Genomic DNA, 21817 nt, shown 5'->3' with positions numbered 1-21817 from the left:
TTTTGACATCATCCGCAAACAAATTAACTGTTCCTCTCAGATCCTTTCCTATATCATTAATGAACAAACTAAACACCAGTGGTCCAAGAACAGATCCTTGTGGCACACCACTAGTCACAGGCCATCTTGTGGACTCTACTCCTGAATAAACCACTCTCTGATATCTCTCCGTCAACCACCCTCCCATCCATCTCACCAACCTTATATCCATCCTCATATGCTGCAATATACTGATTAGAATTCCATGTGGTATCCTGCCAAAGGCTTTAGCAAGGTCCAGTAGAATCACTGTAAACCCATTACCTTTATCCAGTTCATCCGTCACTGTGTTATAATACGTGAGCAAGTTACTGAGGCATGACCTACCCTTCACAAAACCATGCTGTCCCCGATACAGTATCCCATTTTCTTCTATCCAATTCTTGTATTTTCCTCTTGACTATTTTCTCCAAAACCTTGATAATGATTCCTGTTATGCTGATTGGCCGGTAATTTTCAACAGCAGCCTTGGAACCACCTTTATGCAGCGGAACTATTTTCCCCTCTTTCCACCCCCCTTGGGACTCACCCAGACCTGAGGCTCAAATTAAACAAAATGGTCAAGAGCACTGACAATTCTTTAGCTGCTTCACGTACGACACGAGCTGGTATACCATCCAATCCCATAGATGTATTGACATTGAGGTTCTGTAATAGACTAGTTAGCTCTACTTCATTCATCACAATTCCAGTATAAGCTGTTGGTTCTTCCATTCCTGCAATGTCACCACCTGGATGATATACGCTTGCAAAGTGCTCGCTCTGTAATTCCACTATATCAACTGATTCGGTTACCTCCCTACCCTCAGCATTTTTTAAGATCATTCTGCCATGAACATTTTCCCTTTTACTTGCAACATATTGAAAAAACTGTTTGGGATTCTCTATATCCTGCATGGCCAATTTTCTTTCGTAATCCGCTTTTGCTTTTCTTACCACCCTTGTTACCATCCTGGCCTGAGCTTTATACTGTTCCTGCACCTGCTGGTCACCTTTCTCCTTAAATTCCCTCCACAATTGTTTCTTTTTTTGCAGCTCAAGCTTAATAGTGTTATTCATCCATTTAACCCCTACTCGATTTATTATTCGGACTCTTGGTATACAGTCAACCATTACCTCCTGCAAGCACTTCTTAACCACCTCCGATGCACTATCAACATCCAGCCCTTGCAGTTTTACATGCCATGGCACTGAGCCAAGCACACACCTAAGCTTGTCATACTTACTAGCCTGGTGATTCCACATGTACCCTGTGTTAATTGTAAATTCCACTCCTTTAGCCACCTCCCAAGTCATGACCTTATGGTCACTCTCACCAATTGGTGGCAACATGGTCATGTTCATTACAGCCACATTCTCAGTTGCAATTACTAGGTCAAGCACTCTCTGCCCCCTGGTATTTTCCACTACATGCTGCCATAGATAGTTGTCCCTTAATAACCGCATAAAATCCAGTTCCTTCCTCCCATGTGCCCTCTCTCCTTTCCAGTCAATGTTACCATAATTGAAATCACCCATAATAATAATTACCCTCCTTCCACTCATTTCTTCTATTTGCCTATGCATACTATCCCCAACATCTATTCCATTGCCTGGTCTATAGCAGCACCCAATTGTATATTTTGTTCTGCTAGATTCTCTCTCACACCAAACAGCCTCAAATGTGCTCTTTTCTCTATCCTGCAGTTCAACTTCTATACTCCTTGGTTGTAACTCATCGGCTATCATCAATAACACTCCTCCCCCCCCCTTTTTATTCACCCTGTCACTCTTGAACATGCTATACCCGTCGCATTCAATCCCACTAGCTTTATCATCTTCTGTCAGCCATGTTTCACTAATACCAACAACCTGCGGCTTGGAAGTGCCAACCAAGGCCAAAAACTCTTCCTTCTTGTTGCTAATACTCCTGGCATTCATGTACATGAATTGCAGAAGTCCATTAGTCCCACCCCTACTTTGATGCCTTATACTAACTATCCCATTCTGATTTGTTGTCCTTCGTACTCGATCAGGCATATTATACTCATTCATACATTCAACTGGCTCCCTAAAGTCTGCATATCTACTCCCCCCCCCTTAATAAATCTAATTTCCCTGGGTCTGTACATTCACTTCCACATCATTCATCAACATTTTTTCAAGTCTCCATACACCAACTCCATTCAAATGTAACCTATCCATCTTATATAAATCCTTTCGCCCATCGAACTCACTCCACACATCCACAAATTCCACATCACTCACCATGCATAACGCACGCATAAAGTCATTGGCAATTATGGCCCTCCTTCTGAACACTTCACTGTCATACCGCGGTAAAATACTCACCAACCTAACTCTCTCACTCTTCTCTTTTGCTACCTCAAGTAATTCCCTCACATCCTCTATCATTTCCATTTTGTCTTCTTTCAAATCATTTGTTCCTGCCATGATTATCAGATTATCATCCATTTCGCCCTCTGTTTTTGCACTCGAATAGATTCGCTGACGTTCTTTATGTTCGCACCCGGCTGGTACGATTTCGTCAAACTCTCAACTATCACACCTCTTAATAGCGAATCCCCATACAGCACTCGTTCCTTCATTTTATTGACGTTTACGAATATTCTATTATTTGTCGTCACAGACTTCCGCCGTTTATTAGTCAGTACATTCAGCACACATTTTTCCATACGCTCCAGTTGCCTTTTTGCTCTGTGTATCGCTCCGTTCAAACATGCGATTTCACTACTTGCATTTATCTCGCCATTTTCATTATCAGTCAAATCATCCATTCGTTCTGTATTTCTACCCTCATTTACACTTTCGACGATGCTCTCACACCCATCTGGCACTACCATGCAATTCTCTATAACACCACCATTTTCTACATTCTGACTATCGTTAACGATATCACTCTCGCCACCCGAAACACGCTTGAGATCCTCATTCTCCTTACACTTTCTGCACATATTAACTCCACTATCACCATTTAACCAGACTCCCACTGCTCTTTGCAAAGCATACATCTCACAGACAGCACATTGCATAAATTCGTTTACATCAAAACTCTTAAACAAACATGGTGATCTGGCCGCCATTTTTTTTTTATCGGTGCCATATGTACGCTATCTTATCTTAAAAATAATAATTAAAATAACACAGAAAACACACAAAAATTGCACAGATACACCAAGAAACAAAAACAAACAATACTACATAAAATTCTAGTAAAATTGCCAATTATAACACAATATACTACTAATCTTTTCAGGAACTCTCAAAAGCCGACGATCATATCAGTGCGACACCTAGCCTCAAACTAAATATATATATATATATATGCAGTTTAAATGTTAGGAAAGAATAGCTGATTTAAAAAGTACTATCTCTCATAAAGGGGGATAGATGTAGACCATCAGATCTGTTTAAGTTAGGAGAGTGAAGTAAAGTTTCACATGTTTCTTTATAAAGCCATTCTGTGAGGAACCAACTTTTGTGATGGACTCCCGTCTTGTTCCGATGAACACTAAACATTGGCAGAGCCTCTGCTACTAATGGCTTATGCAAAAAGTTAAGCAAGTTTGAGCCTGGTTAGTAGTTGGAAGAGATTCATTCGTTCGATGCTGTTGGTACACTGCTCCATCGATGAATCTTTGGACTCCCTGGAGGTGTTATATAATAATAATAATAATAATAATAATAATAATAATAACATATATCCAGTTCACAGTGGCATTTAAATTTATAGCTTGTCAGCAGAGCAGAGATCTATCAGATTAACTAGTCAGGTTTCTAGAATGGTAATAGATTACTGTTATGGAGAAATAACTAACCTGCTCATAGATATCATGTGATATAGTCACAAATTTAGTGATGAGCAGGTTAGTTATTTCTCCATAGATGAGATTTATTACCATTCTTCCATGTCCATTTGGCATTTTTATTTCTCAATGTGTAGTAGCTGTTAATGTAATGGGGTTTGAATTGATAGTGGTCAGTTTTCTTAAAAGCAACAATTTTAGAAAGTTACTGGTGTTTTTTATGTCATAAGTTACTGGTGTTTTTTATGTCATTTTGTGTAGCATACAAAAAATTGTATGCCATGAAAGATTAATCTCTATTGTTTTAGTACTGTGGATGATTTAAGTGTTAGATAATCTGGAAACCCTACTCTAGAGACCAACATGATACTTTTTCAAGCCACTTCAGATCGCTAGTAAGTGGGGGTGTAGTCTCACTCTAGATAATGGAATGTATCTATCACCTGATGACATTTATAAACATCTCTTCCTGCTATGGGATTTGAACACAGCCCACTTGTTGGAGAGTGGGTACCCTACCCACTTAGCCAACCAGACTGGTTTATTAACTATTTCATAATTTTGGATTTCTAGTTGTAATATAGCATCCTAATTATAATTAAAGTCCTAAGGGAGGTCAGAAATTTCATTTCAAACAAAAACTTTTAGTCAACATTGATAAGGAATGCACAGTATTTCTGATAAAGGGGATAAGCATAGTCTGCAGATCTGTTTCTCATCATCAAATTCCTGCCATGTACCCTCAAGGGATGTACAGGATATGATAGTACTACATGAAAATTTTACATCATTACTAACTTCCTATCTACAATTTTCCTCCATATTAATCTGTTACTTGTCAAGACTCCAACATTATCAGATCTTATATTTCTATCATCTAAGGCACTTTGTACCATTGAAAGTTTATTTTTCACTTGGTCAGACTATAATAATTTTAGTTTAATCCTTTATCCAAGTGTGTGCAAACAAAGTTTGAGCCTGAAAGTATCTTCAGGACTGTAGTAAAGTGGTACAACACCAGGTGACTCTTTGCAAAGATGGAGCAAGCTACCAACACTCCTATCTCAGTATCTCCCATAATGCAAAACACATCTCCTTGCGGATATATATAATGTTATGCATTAAGGGAAGGGCTACTACCCAGACTAGTTTCGACCTTTATTGAGGTCTCTTCAGTGGGAGCCAGGCCCAAGTGGAGATACCAAGGCAAAAGCATTAGCAAGGTCATCTCCTCCTATAGGAGCTGCCAAACGGTGTGCCACCTTTTTATTAAATTACTCTGGATTTAGAGAAAGATGTTGAAAGTTTATTTTTCACTTGGTCAGACTATAATAATTTTAGTTTAATCCTTTATCCAAGTGTGTGTGCAAACAAAGTTTGCACCTGAAAGTATCTTCAGGACTGGGGTAAAGTGGTACAACACCGGGCGACCCCTTCCCTTAATGCTTAACATTATACATATCCGCAAGGAGATGTGTTTTGCATTATGGGAGATACTGAGATAGGGGAAGTTGGTAGCTTGCTCCACCTTTGCAAGGAGTCACCCAGTGTTGTACCATATAGATAATGAATAACAGAGGGGATAATGTACATCCTTGTCTCACACCAGATTTAACATTAAACCACCTTCCTTTACTTCCTTCAATTCTAACTGCTGACTGACAATTCAAATAAAGACTAAGTATTGCTTGATATAATGCCCCATTGACACCATATAACTGTAGTACAAGTGCCAAGAGAGAATAGTTTCTCTCTTGGCACTTGCCATATGCATTTTCCAGATCAACAAAACTTAAATACAGATCTTTGTTATATTCCCATGATTTCTCACCTATCTGTCGTAAAGTGAAGATCTAATCTTGACAGTCTCTATTTGACCTGAATCCAGCTTGTTCTTCACCAAGCCTTTATTCCACAATTCTTCTCAACTGCTTCTCAAGTATACTTGCATAAATCTTACTAGGAACACTCAGTAGGGAAATACCTCTGTAATTCTCACATTCAGTTTTATTTCCCTTTTTATATATGGGTACTATTAGAGCTCTACTCCAATCATCAGGAATTCGTCCCTGTGTCTAAGCATTCTGAACTATGCAGTACAGCCACCACCATTCTTCAGCATTTCTGGTTGAATATCATCTACTCCTGCTGCCTTTCCACATTCTAAGCCTTTGATTGCTTTTTCTACTTCAAGTATGGATATGTATTCCTGACTGTATGCCTGTTGAGTGTTTTTTACCACTCTGCTATCACTGCTTGTTTTATTTAGCAATTTTTCGAAGTAATTATTCTATACTTCAAGGATAGCTTTTTCTGCCGTTTTCATGTCACCTTTATCATCTCTAACTCCTTTTATTGCACTCTTTCCTCCATATGCATTTTCCAGATTTCTAAGCTTTTTTTTTCAACAACCTCCAGAATATCTTACCACATTCTTGATATTTATTTTGTTCTTGCCAAACTCCTCCAATTACTTTTGTTTAGCTAGTTTTACACAATGTTTAGCTTTCTTACATTTGTCTCTGTATTCTCTAAGAGCACAAGCTGACTTATTTGCCAGGAACTTTTGATATGCTTTTTTCTTTTCCTTCACTGCTTCTTTAACTTCCTGTGTCCACCATGGAGTTCTGATTTTTCTATCCTTGCAGACAATCTCACCACATGCCTCTCTGGCTAAATCAATCAGGGTTTTCTTCAAGGCTTGCCACTGTATCTCCAGTGTTTGGTGCCTGTTCTCAAACTCTTTCATTTTTTCTTCAATAATCTTTGTGTATGTTAGTCTACAGTTCACTGCTGAGAGCTGCTCAACTTTTATTCGCTTTAAATCTTTCTTACATGTTATTCTTTTCAATATGAAATTCAATTTTATCCTGCTGAAGACTAAATAGTGATCACTTCCAATTCAAATCTTCTGTACACTCTGGTGTCCTGCACCAGAGAGAAAACATCACTATCAACAATAACATAGTGAATGAGACTTTTCTTATTCCTTGCCTCTTCTCTCCATGTGAATTTGTGCACATTTTTATGTTGGAACATGGTGTTACTAATAACCAGTCTATGTCCTGAGCAGAAATCTAACAGGTATTTGCCATTATTATTAGCTTTGCTCTTTTCTCCAAATTTTCTCAAAATATTTTTGTATGTCTGACAATCATTTCCCTCTATGCAGATCTGTTTAAATGAATTTAAATGATGTAGTAATATATCATAACTTACATTATGCTCTGTTCCTAAAAGGAATCTAGTATTTTTTTTTTTTTTGTATGATTTGATTCACTGTGTACGATAGCATGCAACTGAAAACATACGAACTGGTTCTTGTTAGTAACTTAAATATCACTCATAATCCCACAAAAATGCTTTGGTAAAAATGGGCAAAAAAGAAGGTTTAACCACGCTACTGGCCAAGACGTCTATAGACGTCAAGTTTATCATGGATGCGAAGTGCATATTAAAATTGTAATTCGATTGATATTACATTGAAATATATGATGGATATGAAACATATGAGGATGCATATTTGATCCATAATGACTGGTGAGGTGGTTAATATAACGGTAAATATTGCTGGATTTATTCCAGCTCATGGTGCTTATTGTACGTAAGTTCTTGGCAACAAATTTCTGTTGATTCTTTTGAGGAACTAAAAGGAAATGCAAGTGTATCTGCGAGGTATCTAATGAACACAAGAGATTTCTTGTTTTATTCTTTTAAGCATCATGAAGAAGAATAAAAATGATTATTAAAAAATACTGTCTGTTATCTGTAATCATTTTGTAAAATTTCATTTATTTCATTTTTTTCTCTTAGGTTTATCTTTGCACCCTGTTCATAATGTTCTAGAATGTGAGACAGTCATGGACCAAGGCTGGAAAAATCGTTCGGTTGGAGCAACTCTGATGAATGCTGATTCTTCTCGAAGTCATTCTATTTTTACTATTCATTTAGAAATGATGGACACTGAAGATATGAATGAACATATACGACAAGGAAAATTAAACCTAGTTGATTTGGCTGGTAGTGAACGGCAAGCCAAAACAGGTTAGTTTTTTTTTTTTTTTTTTTTTTTTTTGCATTATCTTTTTACATTTCATATATTGCTGTTTAATAGAATTAGAATACTTCCAAATTTAGAGTCTGAAGATTCATTACAGTAGATCGAACACTCACAGACCACAATAACTATCATACAGTGCCGTGAACATTAAGCATTGGAGCAGTCCCCACCCACTCTGGCAACACATTCCACTCATTCACTACTTGCCATGCAAAAAGATCACCTTTTAGCTTCCCTTCTCACCTGATCTTTGTATAGTTTCATGGAATAATCTCTTGTTCTCCCATCAGCCATTGTCCCATGCAATAATTCCCTTGTATCTATCTGGTTCCTCTTACCAAGTTATATGCTTCAGTTATAAACTAAACATATTTGGTCGTTTGATAATTAAAAATACAAACTTATTTAATACTGACCATTTACAAACATCTTACATTATAGCCTACCAGTTTCATCAGCAAACTGTCTAGCTTTTTCAAGGTGTTTACGGAAAGACATAAAAACTAGTGAATGCAAATTGAAAGGAACATAAAAACATTGTAAACAAACTAGTAGCTAAGGTTACACGTTCGCGTGACAGAGACTGAAAGGACTTATTGTTCTTATTCATTATATTTTTGAAAAATAGATATTTTTCAAAAATTATCTATACGGTGACAACCCCAGACAAGAAGAATCAAGCTCCCAGCACATTTCTACTGTAGTGATCCCTTTCATCAAGTCAATTTCTTATCAAATAGCCAGAATACTAAGAGTCTACAACATCAGAGTGGTCTTCAAACCAACCACCAGCATCAGACAAATTTTAGGATCCCCAAAAGATAAGGTGCCATTCTACAAATATCCAGGAGTATATTACATTCTTTGCTCCTGTGGTCTTGCCTACATCGGACAAACTTCACTGAGTTTAGAAATCAGACAAAAAGAACATGTTGGTGATGTAAACCACAACAGAAGTATCTCTTCCGGCTTAGTATCATTTCTGTATGTCTAACCACATGATAGAGTGGCAAAACAGCTTCATGCCATATCTGGATGACGACTACAGACATCATTTATTCAAGGTAGCCACAATAGTGTTAATAACCAGCAGAAACCTCAACAGAAATCAGGGTGCAATCCTAAACAGTTCTGTGCACAGAAATTCAAATTGGAACTCCAAATTATTGGAACTGTCACTTCTTATCTGTACTTGTCAGGTTTTTGCATTGTAACAGCAATGCTTTGGATTATCTTTACAACTTTTGTAGTGCATTCCTTGAATTTTGGTTTCCTATACATCAAGATGGCGAAATCCCTCACCTCCTGAATCAAAAGTTCCTCCAATATGAAACCTCGTTCCTTATGCTCTGACCAAAGTGCATAACTTTACACTTATCAACAGTGAAATCACATCCTCATTATTCAGTCCAAAGCACCAGTCTTTTCAAATCCTCTTCCAACAATGTTCCATCAGAACTTCCTGGCATTGCTCTTCCTAACTTAGCATCTTCTCTCAAAACCTTATAACATTATGATCACCTACCTAGTAGTGTGTTGGGCCTCCTTTGGCCAAGGTAACTGCTTACACTTGTCTTAGCATTGACACCCTGAAGTATTTTTACCAACTAGACAGATTAATGTTCCAGAGTTCATTAATGCATTTCTACCCTATAATAAATTTAGTGAAGCATTGGCTTTGACTGGTAGATACTCTGTTCTACATGATCCCAGAAATGTTCAATAGGATTCAAATCAGGAGAATTAGGTTGTCAGGGGAGTGAATGGAATGCTTGTACATGCTCTTGAACCATGTTTGCACAATGTAAACCTTTGACAAAGGTTATTGTCTTGCTAGAAGAGTCCAGAAAACCAGTGGGCCACATTACTATTGTGTAGGGCAATATCTGATTCAAAACATTTCCTGGATAAGAATTAACTGCCAAGGTGCATTCAGTGGGGAATGAGAGGACCCAGTGAGATCCATGAGAACAATCCCCATTTCTGCCAACCATGCACATTTGCATTATATTGATGTATAGTTGAACCATTGTCTCATTCACTTGAATTCTCCTTTGTGCACCTGCACCAATGTTCTGATTTCCACTGTTCTGGAACTTTTCCTTTTGCCAAACTCTTGTTGAAGAACCAATTCAAGGGTATCAGTTCTTTTCCACATTCACTTAATATTCATGATGATATCCCATTCATTTCCACAATCTTACCAACATGAAGGTTTTACTTAATATTCTAAACACTTGCTATTCATAAATTATCAGTTTTCTGTCTTCCAATTGTTATTCATCACTACTCCTAATCCCATTTACAAAGACTCATTTAACATTTCCACTATCTTTAACAGATGTGAACCTTTTTTCCATCGCCAACAATTAAAGTTATTCTTTTATATTCACTCACTCTTTCTTCTAGTAGTGACATTAGAATTCACTAGTGATTTTCTTTACTGCTGAAGCCAATCTCCTTTCATTTGCCAATTTCTTCTTCCTCACTACATTCATCACCTTTTATAGACTGCATTATTATTATTATTATTATTATATTATCTGAGACCTCCAGTGAGTCAACTACTCATCGAGTAAGACTATACATCAAACCAGCTGTCATACCTTCCCTTAAACCTATTCACACTAGATGCACTCACTACTTCAACAGGCAAACTATTTCACTCATCCCCTGTTTTGTGAAAGAAAAATCTAGCTCTTATCCCTTTCTTAGCCATGAACAAACTGAACTTCCATAGATGCTCCCCTTTTGTTCTCTCCCCATGTTTCATATAACAAAGAATTGAAATTTTTCGTTATATGAAACATCAGACCATATCCTATAACACCCAATCAGAAGTTTAGAGACCTTTGTCATATCACCCCTCTTTCTTCTGTTAACCAGAGCCTGCAGCCCACACACTCTCAATATGTCCTCGTAATCTAAATTCCATAATCCTGTTATAATATTTGTAACTCATATTTGCACCCTTTCCACAGCTTCTGTATCTCTCACTTAGAACTTGGAGACTAAATCTGCATGCAGTAGTCCTAAGAGCAGTCTTATCAAAGCCTTGTAAAGATGCCAAATGACCTCCATATCCTTACAAGTCAAGGTTTGCTTCAAGATTGCAATTATTACTATTATTACGGGCAACTCCAGGAAGTCATTAGACTCATCGAGGGAGGCCCCAAATCATATTCATCACAACTATTTGACATTCATACAGTATCTATCATACCTCGTCTTAAACTCATTCACTGTCACAGCATCCACCACAGACTCAGGGAGCGCATTCCACTCATTCACTACTCTAAAAGTAAAGAACCCAGCTCTAACACCTTTGCTAACCACACTTTTGCCCAGTTTTCATGGATGTCCCCTAGTCCTCCCACAACCAGCCCTGTTCTCAAAAATATCTTCTGAATTAACCTGCTTGTCAACGTATTCTTCAGCAACCAAGTGATTTGATGAGCTGATTTGGCCACTTTTGCAATGTTTCCCCTAAATTTCAATTCCTTATCCACCAACACTCCTAAATCTCGTGCCTCATCAATTTCCTGGAGCACGGTTCCACCAATGCAGTAAACTGACGCCAATCTTTTCATCCCAAAATGCATAACCTTACATTTTGCCACATTAAATTGACATCCATTTTCCTTAGCCCAGACCTCCAATCTATCCAAATCATCCTGCAAAATTTTGACGTCATCTGCATTCACTATTGCCCTACCCAACTTCTCATCATCCGCAAACAAATGAACTATTCCTCTCAGATCCTTTCCTATATCATTTATGAACAAATTAAACAGCAGTGGTTCAAGAACAGATCCTTGTGGCACACCACTAGTCACAGGCCGTCTTGTTGACTCTACTCCTGAGTAAACCACTCTCTGATATCTCTCCGTCAACCACCCTCCTATCCATCTCACCAACCCTATGTCCATTCCCATATGCTGCAATTTACTGATTAGAATTCCATGTGGTATCCTGTCAAAGGCCTTAGCAAGGTCCAGTAGAATCACTGTAAACCCATTACTCTTATCCAGTTCAGCCGTCACTGTGTTATAATACGTGAGCAAGTTATCCCCTGAGTTGTATTTGCAGTTTTTACAATGTAACCCTTGAACATTGAATTCCTATCCACCGTCACCAAAATCTCTAGCCTCATCTTTCTTGTAACATAACTCCGCTAATATAATATAATATGCAAAAGTGCATAATATGTTGAACTGATAGCCATTTTCATTTGCCCAAATTTACAGCCTATTCAAATCATTCTGTAAGCGCTTGATATCAGTACTATCCCCGATTGCCTTGCATGTCTTTTCATTATCAGCAAACAATTGGAAATCCCCTTCCTAATGTCATTGATGTATAGAATGAACAACAGTTGTCCAAGGACTTCTCACCTTAAATCTGGCAGATTCACACCCCCACTGCATGCCACTTTTTGATAGCTGTATTTCAACTCAAGAATTTATATTCCAAACTCATATTCTCCAGTTTATACATCAGCCTTTCATGTGGTATCCTATCAAAATATGTTAGCGAAATCCAGTGGTATCATAGTGTATCCATTCCATTTATCCAACTCTACCATAACATTGTTATAAAATATGAGCATGTTGCTGAAACCTAAAAGCTTACTAAAGGTATGCCATTGCTAAAAAGAAGTGCTGTTACTTGCACATTATGGCTTATCTCAACCCATTTCTGTATGTGAATTTTTACCATCTTCTCTAAAATCTTCATCGTCATACCAGAGATACTGATAGGTCGGTAGTTAGAAAATCTGTTTTTGCACCATACTTGTACAATAGAACTATCATACAATCTTGACATTCCTGTGGAATCTTTCCTAAGATGAGACCCAAGTTACACAAACGTGTCAAAAGCCTAGTCATTTCAGCTGAACATATCTTTAGCATACATGTTCATATTCAACCTGTCCCTATTGCCGAATTCTTATCTAGGTTATGCAACAGCTTTTCAACTTCATTGTCATGCACCTATATCTCTTATCCAGTGTAGTAGTAGTAGGAGGAGGAGCATTGTGCACCACATCATGTTATGTACACCTGGTTGATATATCTTAGCAAAGTGAGAATTCATTAACCCCTTACCATACAAAGATGTCTGTGACACGTCTTTTGTTTATTGCACCAAAATTGATTTTGAATTTTGGTTTCACATATAAATACAACCGAATATAGACGCTAGACAATCTTGTGCTTATTTCCTTTCAGCCGAGTAAAGTTGCCAATGGCGTGTATCGGTTATTTCGTTTGCGTTTGCACAAATTCATCATTATTTTTCAAATAATGATGAATTTGATCCAGCAAATCACCCTCGCCAAAAAATTGGCAGAAAAACAACCGCTTTCTGATTTTTAATTGGTACGTTAAGGGGTTAAGCGAACTATCTTACCATCTTCTGACACTAGAGTACCATCTACATTTAGTAAAGTTATTCTTCAGCATTCATTCTTTTTTTTACTTATGGCATAACAATAAAATTCTTTTGGCTTGCCTTTAGCCTGCATAGCCAATTTCTTTTTTTTTTCTATTCTAATTTGACTTTTTGCACAATACTTGCAACTTTTCTGACCTGCCCTTTTATTAATTCTCACCCATCTTCTCACAATATTCCTTCCATATCATCTTTGTCTTTGTCTTATCTTGCTTAATATGGTTGCACATCTGTTTCACTCCTGCCCTATTGTTCTTCGAACTCTAGGGATACATTCAGATACTGCATGATTTAGCCATCTTTTCAAAACTTTCCATGGAGTACTGATATCCTTCTCATTTAGTAATTGATACCATGGGACAAAATATAATATTCTCAAGTTGTTCATAATTCCCAGATTTCTAGTTTATCATGTAACCTATTCTAATTAAAACATCTATATAATTATCTACTTCACAGGAAAGAATGTCATGATCAATGTCACCAAACTGGTAGTAAAATAGTCATATTGTTAATTAACAGAGATCCCTTCTGACAATATAAAAAAATCTAACACCTTTTATTTCGAGTTTTAGTTCTTTCCTGCTTTAGAAAGTTGTCTTACAAGAACTCAATAAATTCTGCTTTATTCTTATTATGAGAGTTCTCTTTTGCCCAATCACTATTTGGATAATTAAAGTCATAATGATCATTCTCTTAGTACCCATCAGGGTAATTTGACAATGTACTTCATTTGCTACAGCTGTACAACAGCTGAACAACCAGGTCTGTAACAACACTCCACTACTTATTTCATCATTTTAGTCTGCACTTCACACGAGGTAGCCTCAAAGTAACTGCTACACATGACATTATTACTATTATTGCTTTCATGCATTTCTACCCTATAATAAATTTAGTTTAATCCTTTATCCAAGTGTAAGCAAACAAAGTTTGCACCTGAAGTATCTTCAGGACTGAGGCAACTCGTGGTAAAGATGGACTAAGCTCTCATCACTCCTTGTCTCAGTATCTCCATGCAAAGCCCATCTCCTTGCGGACATGTATAATGCTATGCATTAAGGGAAGGGCCACTACCCAGACTGGCTTCAACCTTTATTGAGGTCTCGTCAGTGGGGGCCAGACCCAGAAGTGGTGATGCTAAGGCAGAAGCATATTTATCTATATGAGTTGCCAAAAAAGGTGTACTACCACCTTGTTATTAAATTACTCTGGATTTACTGGATTATTAAATTACTCTGAATTCAGGTGCAAACTTTGTTTGCTTACACTTGGATAAAGGATTAAACTAAATTTATTATAGTCTAACCAAGTGGGAAAAAACTTCCAACATTCCTACCCTAACTGGGCTCAAGTGGTCTGATATCATTAGTAATACTGCCCCCCCCCATCCTCTCCTATCTCTTTTGTCATTCCTAAAAGTACTATGCCCTTTACACTTGATCGCAGTTATGATATCTGATTCTGATAGCCAGGTTCCACTTAGTCCACAATGTATTCAATAAAGCAATGAACTGAACACCTTTGTTCCTGATGCTCCTGGCATGTATATAGAAACATAACAACCAAACTCAAAGTATACATTTCCACTCTTTTACTAGATGCATAACCATGTTCAATGCCATTTGTATCTTTATCATGTTTGCATACCATAGCTGAACTTTCACAAACATTCTTGTCATTCCTCCTGTTATCAATATGCTACATAATATAGTACCTCAAGGAATTCAATCTAAGTAGTTAGTTTCCCTAAGTAGCTCAAGGAATTCAATCTCCGTATATCTATTTCCTGCTTCCATAGTTAAAATCACCCATTATTATCACCTTCTTGTCACACACTAGTCTCATCTGCCTAAATATTTCTTAATCATCTCCCTCTGTTTTCTGGCCTGTGCCATTACCTCACTAAATATTTAAAATGTATGTGCTTATCTCAACCTCACATCATATATCTTCAAAGCTATTATCACTGCTGCTTTCTTCAAGTTCCACATGTAGGGTACATAACTTTACTGAAAGTTGTGTCTCCTACAACTTTTCTTTTGATTTTTTGCAAATGCCATAACTGTTATATTCTATTCCCATGAGCAACATTATCCTTCATTAACCATATCTCATTAGCACCAGTGATTTCTGGTCTGACTAATTGTATCAGGATGATAAACTCTGTATGCTTATTCCTAATACCGTATATTCTTGTGTATTAGCACAATAGACTATACACCAATCCAAGGAGGTTTTGTTTCCCTGATCGACCACACACACACACACACACACACACACACACACACACACACACATACTGTCATCTACACATCAATGCTATACCAAGTTTCACATTACTGCTCTCACTTAAATGCACACCATCTGCAGCAAATAACTCTCTCCTACCTTCAAATTTGTCCCATACATCCACTCACTCAAGTTGTTCCTGCATATTCTAATTATCTTGGCATTCATTGCTGTTCTATTCAGCTTGCTACTTGATAGTAATTCAGCCACACACAATTCCCCTCTTACATTTTTCTGCTTTTGGCAATACTTGAAATCCCATGCTACCTCATTTACACTTGCCCATAAACCATATGTTCTAACCAGCACAGCCAACATTTCTGTTCCTCCTCCATCTCTCTTCTTCACATTCCCAGTCACTTTTCCTATCATTCCTTCTCTCAAACATACTTTTGACACTTGCCCATTTTCACATCTTATGCCACAGTCCATATACTACTTTCCACTGTTCTACTGTAATCATTCATCTCTGACTTATCTACCACTGACACCTTTCTTCTTACACTTATGATTACTATCCTCTTCTTTAAATGTTCTATTACATCTGCCTCAATTCGTTCCTCACTGCTTTTTGCTGATATCTTCATCATCATCAAATTCCTGACATGTACCCTCAAGGGGTGTACAGGATATGATAGTACTACATGAAAAAGATACGTCATTACTAACTTCCTATCTACAATTTTCCTTCAAATCAGTCTGTTACTTGTCAAGACTCCAACATTATCAGATCAACATTATCAGATCATCTAGGCACTTTGTATTGTATCAATCCACCTATATCTTGGTCTTCCTCTGGGTTGTTTTCCTGCCAACCTGGCAGAGAACACTTGTTTTGCTAATCTTTCCTTGCCCATTCTGTTTAAGTGTCCATACCACCTGAGATTAGCTCTGCTAACGCATTCCTGGATACTGACAGTGTCAAGTTCTTTCCTAATATCCTCGTTTTTAATATGATATTGCCATTGATGCCATCTGTTCACGCCTCAAATCTTTCTCAGGACTCTCGTATCTGTGGTCTCTAGTCTTTGGTCAAGTGTTTTACTTCTGACCCAGCTTTCAGATCCATAAGTTAAAACTGGTTTGAACACGGTATACAGCTAATATATTGTATACAGCTAATTTAGTGTTCCGACTAATTTCTCTCTTATTCCATATGAATTTATTTGACTTCCTACCATACCAACTTTGTTGATTCTGTAGTCTACTTCCATATTTAATTTACCATCTTCACTAAAAATTATGCCTAAGTAGCTGAAATGTTTCACTTGTTCCACAGGTTCTCCGTTCAAAACACAGTTGACATTTTCAGTGATTCTACCTATTTTCATTGTCTTTGTCTTTTTATTGCTGACCTTCATACCATATCTATTACAACAGTTATTCAATTTAGTTAGAGAATCTATTTTGCAAACTTGTAGTGGATTTATTTAGAAGTATAACATCGTCCGCATAAAGCAAAGAGCTGACATTAACATCTCCAATTCTGATATCATGTTTAATACCACTTTCCTTCATAATGTGATCCATATAGATAATGAATAACAGAGGGGATAATGTACATCCTTGTCTCACACCAGATTTAACATTAAACCATCTTCCTGTACTTCCTTCAATTCTAATTGCTGACTTGCAACTCACATAAAGACTAAGTATCGCTTGATATATAAAGCCCCATTGACACCATATAAGCATAGCGTATTGAATAGCTTCTCTCTTGGTATCTTGTCGTATGCACTTTCCAGATCGACAAAACTTAAATACAGATCTTTGTTATATTCCTATGCTTTCTCGACTATTTGTTATAAAGTGAAGATCTGATCCTGTCAGCCTCTATTTGGCCTGAATCCAGCTTGTTCTTCACGAAGAAGCTTTTCTTCCACAATTCTTCTCAACTGTTTCTCAAGATTACTGGCATTTGCCCGGAACACTCAGTAGGAGAAATACCTCTGTAATTCTCACATTCTGTTTTATTTCCCTTTTTATATATGGGTACTATTAGAGCTCTACTCCAATCATCAGGAATTCATCCCTCTTCTGTCTAAGCATTCTGAACTATGCAGTTGTTATGATTAAGGTTTGGTCTATTAAGTAGAGATTTAGTACTTTCTTTGAATTGCATTTCATATGTCTGTAAAAGTTTTATGTTTTACCCATTGTATCCTACATTTACAATTCCATGCTGAGCCAAGGCCGATTTCTGCAGTTTGATGGGCCAGGTGGGGTCTTGATGTTCAGAAACATGTTTGTAGACTGATCTTCCTGTTTGTCCATAGTACAACAGATTGCATGAACATGGGACAAACAGGAAGAACAGTCTACAAACAAATTTCTGAAGATCATTAACCACATCAACATCCACATGGATGAAATATATCATTCCTCATTCACTTCATATCCATGATATATCAATGTAAAATTGAGTTTGTAATTTTAATATGCACTATATCCATGACAACCTTGACATATACACTTCAAAGCCAGATGAATGTGATGTAAGAATTACAAGAAAACAGATTTTATTTTTAATAGTGATATTTTAATGGCCTGGTTGGCCGAGTAGTTAGCATATCCGCTTTCAAGCCAAAGGCTGCAGGTTCGAATCCTGCTGTGGGCATGGATGTTTGTGCTTATCTGTGAAAATACTAGTGGTGGTGGGTGATAGATGACAGTGTAGTTGCAGTTCATTGTAGTTGGTGGATTGCGTGGTGGAGACAGAAAATGTCCTCCCTAGATGAACCTTTTTACTTCCTGGAGGTGTCACATAATAATATATGATAGTATCTCCAAACATTCTACACTTGCACAACTTCTGCCCCAAATATTTTTTTAATGATATCTTCATTTGTGTTTATATTTTTCATGCTAGCTTCTTTATCATTTTGCCTTTGTTCTTTCATAGTTCCAATATTTCACATATTCCTACTCTCTGCCTTGTTATTACTGCATTTGTATCACATTTGCTATTCCTGACTTTTGCTGTGCTTTATCACTTATGTCATTATGTTATCAGTGATTGCTTTTTTCATTACCAGATCACTAGCTCAGTTTTTCGTAATGTTCTTACTGCTCTTTCACATTATCTCTGTTCACCGTCAGAATAAGAACTTCTTGTTACAGTCTCGCTATTCTCATCCTCAGTTACTTCTATATCACCACCCATTAGCTCTGCATTCATGTTGCATTTCATACGCATGCTCTCCTTCCATTTGCTAGGAAAATCCACAAATTATCTTTGGTATCGAACATATTTCACAAAACAACTAAAATTAAAATTTAATTCATTAATACACAAAGTAGCCATCACGTTTTTGATATTCAGTATATATGTTGCTCTTTACCTTTAAAGCCTATTAGAAAACTGAAAGGCACTTTACAAATGCTACAATTATGCAACTTCTAGAGCAACTTGCACATAAAAACCCACAGTTAAATAACTATGAAAATTATGTGAACCTGCAGTGTTTCTAATCACATTTACTAAATTTTTTACTCAGTTAACTTCATCAGTGAATACTTGCTGAAATAATAATATTACTTTTTATTACTTTTTAAATGAAACTTCCTCCAGAAATATTTATTTGGATATCTTCCACTCTTCTTTTATCAATCAGATTTATTTTGTATGGGGTTCTCCCCCATCCTTTAGGATGGGTTGAGTCCTACTAATGAGGGATTAAGTATGTATTTTATGACTATATCTGTTTGTGTGTGTGTGTGTGTGTGTGTGTGTGTGTGTGTGTTCATGTAGCTGGTTTGCCTATTCTGAGGGATGAAAAACCAGAGTTTCCAGGTGAAAAAACCCTCTACGTCTATATGAGACTGGCTAACTCACCTTTAGAGTAAAGAAACCAGATAAAGTGGTCTCTTTATCTGGATGGGAATTTAATGGATGGGAATTGAACCAAGGTCTTTCTGACCAGAGGGCTCTGTCTATAGCGACTGAACTACAAAGGTTTTGTCAATCAGATAAGGGTTTCAGCATAATACCATTTGTCTTATAAAAGAAACCTAAGTTAAAATCTTGTCTGTGTTTGGAGGTAGGGCTGTATAGACTTTTTAACATGTAATGTAACATGTTATTACTTTTAAAAACTCTTCTTATTGAATTTCATTTTTAGGTAGTTTCCAATTACATAAAGTTGAAATCTATTGTATGGTAAGAACTACAGATGGACCAAGATTAAATAATTCAGAATGTTCTAGAGGCCAAACACATTATACTTTTTCAAACCATTTCAAGTGACTTCAGACTTCTATGCAGAATAATGGTCTTACATGGAGGATGAAATTCTTCTACTGCCTAAGACAGTCAAAAAAGAAATAAGACAGAGATGCTGTCTTATCTCTGTTTGTCACTGTATTAATGTAAGTGTGATGCTTTGAGGTATTTAGTTCTTTTTTGCAGTATGTCCTCTGAATTTGAACTCTGTCTGCCATTACCCTTTAAATGTCTTCTTTATCAGCTTTTTGCAGTGCATTTCTGCTTTGTAGTACAGTCTGCATTTTCTTCTTCTGCTGCTTTTTTTTTCTTCCTTTCATCCTTAAGTGCATAACTTTATACTTGAATACATTCAGTTGGCAGCCATTATCCTTTTATCAGACTATCATTCTATTTAGATCGTCCTACAGGATCTCTGCATCTTTATTTTATTGCTTTCCCAGAGTAGCATTGTGAACAAGCATCTGGATATTTTTCCTCAAATTATTCATCCAATCATTGATGTACAAATTGTAAGTAGTATCCCTAGTACAGAGCCCAGTGGAATACCTCTCGATATTATCTGCCTTCTCTTTAATCCAGCTCTGCTGTACACTATTCTCTGATGTCTATCCATCAGTCAGTCTCTTATGCATTTGATCAGTTTCTTGTCCATCCCCATTTGCTTTATCTTGACGTGGTAGAATTCCTTCTAGTATCTTATGTATGTCAATGTTTAGTGGAATAAAACATACCTAAAGATATTAATTATACTTATTATTAACTAATTATAATTAATTTAATTAATATATAATTAATTTCATTATAGTATATTTTTGATTATAATATATTATTGAGCATGTGCATGCTCACACACTAGTAGGAAGGCTGATAGACTTCTTAAGGTTATAGACTGATTATAACATGGAGCTCTTGCACCCTCTATGAATGCAGTGATTTGCACTTGTTGAAAGTCTTAAAATGATGCTTCCAGATTTTTGGCAGTGTAATGCAGACAAATTTGAAGTTTGGGAATGTTGTAGTGCCGTGGTGGATTCTAGAAATAATCTCTCTCTCTCTCTCTCTCTGATTTGAACCTATTTCTGTATAGAAGGACGGTTTTCTTCCATTAGATTCAGTGATCCATATCCATGGCATGGTCTGCCAGCCTGGAACAACTGTAGTTTAGATGGAGGACATATTTTTTGTGTTCTTCCAGATGAATATTGGCAGGTTTCCTGTTTGTCCAAAGTATTTAAGCTTGCAGGGGATACTGTAAACTCCTAGATGATCCAGATGGTAAGAGGATCTTAGGTTAGCGGATAAGGGTAGCTAATTCTTGGTAAGGCCTGTTTGATGCTATACTTTTTTAAAACGTGTGTAAGTTTTCTGAGGTGCCCTGTATGTATGGAATTGTAGGATTTTATGGAGGTTGGGTTGGGTGGGTGTAGAGTTCTGTTGATTTTGTTAAGAGGAAGCCATTGGATAAAAATGTGTCCTAAATGTGATTGATATCAGTGGAGAGGCTGTTATGGTCCAAGCCAATTGTTCTAGCTCTGTTTGCTAAGGTTTTGATAACACCATACTGCTGAGAGAGGTGGTGGTGGATGTACCTACCATTATGGGTAGGTTTTCTGTATACTGAAAAAGATAAGGGTCTGTTTGCTATCCAGTTGATGAGAATGTCTAGGATGGACAGACAGTTTTTGTTTTCCTTTTCAATGGTGAAATGAATCTTTAGGTGTTGGCTGTTGAGATGTACTAAAAACGTTTCTAATGTATCCTTACTATGTGGTCAGATAAAAAACATCATCAAATTGTAGCATAGCAATATTGTGGGTTTGAGAGGGACATGGGGGCATTTAGGACCATGTTTTCAAAATGTTCCCTATAAAGATTAGCAAAGGGGTAAGAGAAGGTGGCCCATAGCTGTGCTTTCAAACTGCTTGTATGTTTTTCCTTGCC

General features: G+C 37.0%; 1 protein-coding gene across 1 annotated transcript in view; it reads left to right on the top strand.

The window, feature by feature from the left end:
- Kif3C (Kinesin family member 3C) overlaps window positions 1-21817 on the top strand; it is a 685271-nt gene that overhangs the window by 152274 nt on the left and 511180 nt on the right. Inside the window, exon 5 of the mRNA XM_090406914.1 lies at window positions 7659-7889. Within this exon, the coding sequence (XP_090263040.1) occupies window positions 7659-7889 (231 nt within the window). The remainder of the gene's footprint in view (window positions 1-7658; window positions 7890-21817) is intronic.

This window comes from Typopeltis vanoorti, chromosome 17, assembly GCF_054136105.1.
Source record: "Typopeltis vanoorti isolate ZY-2024b chromosome 17, IOZ_Tvanoo_1.0, whole genome shotgun sequence".
NCBI lineage: Eukaryota > Metazoa > Arthropoda > Arachnida > Uropygi > Thelyphonidae > Typopeltis > Typopeltis vanoorti.
This window is presented reverse-complemented; position numbering and strand designations above follow the sequence as displayed.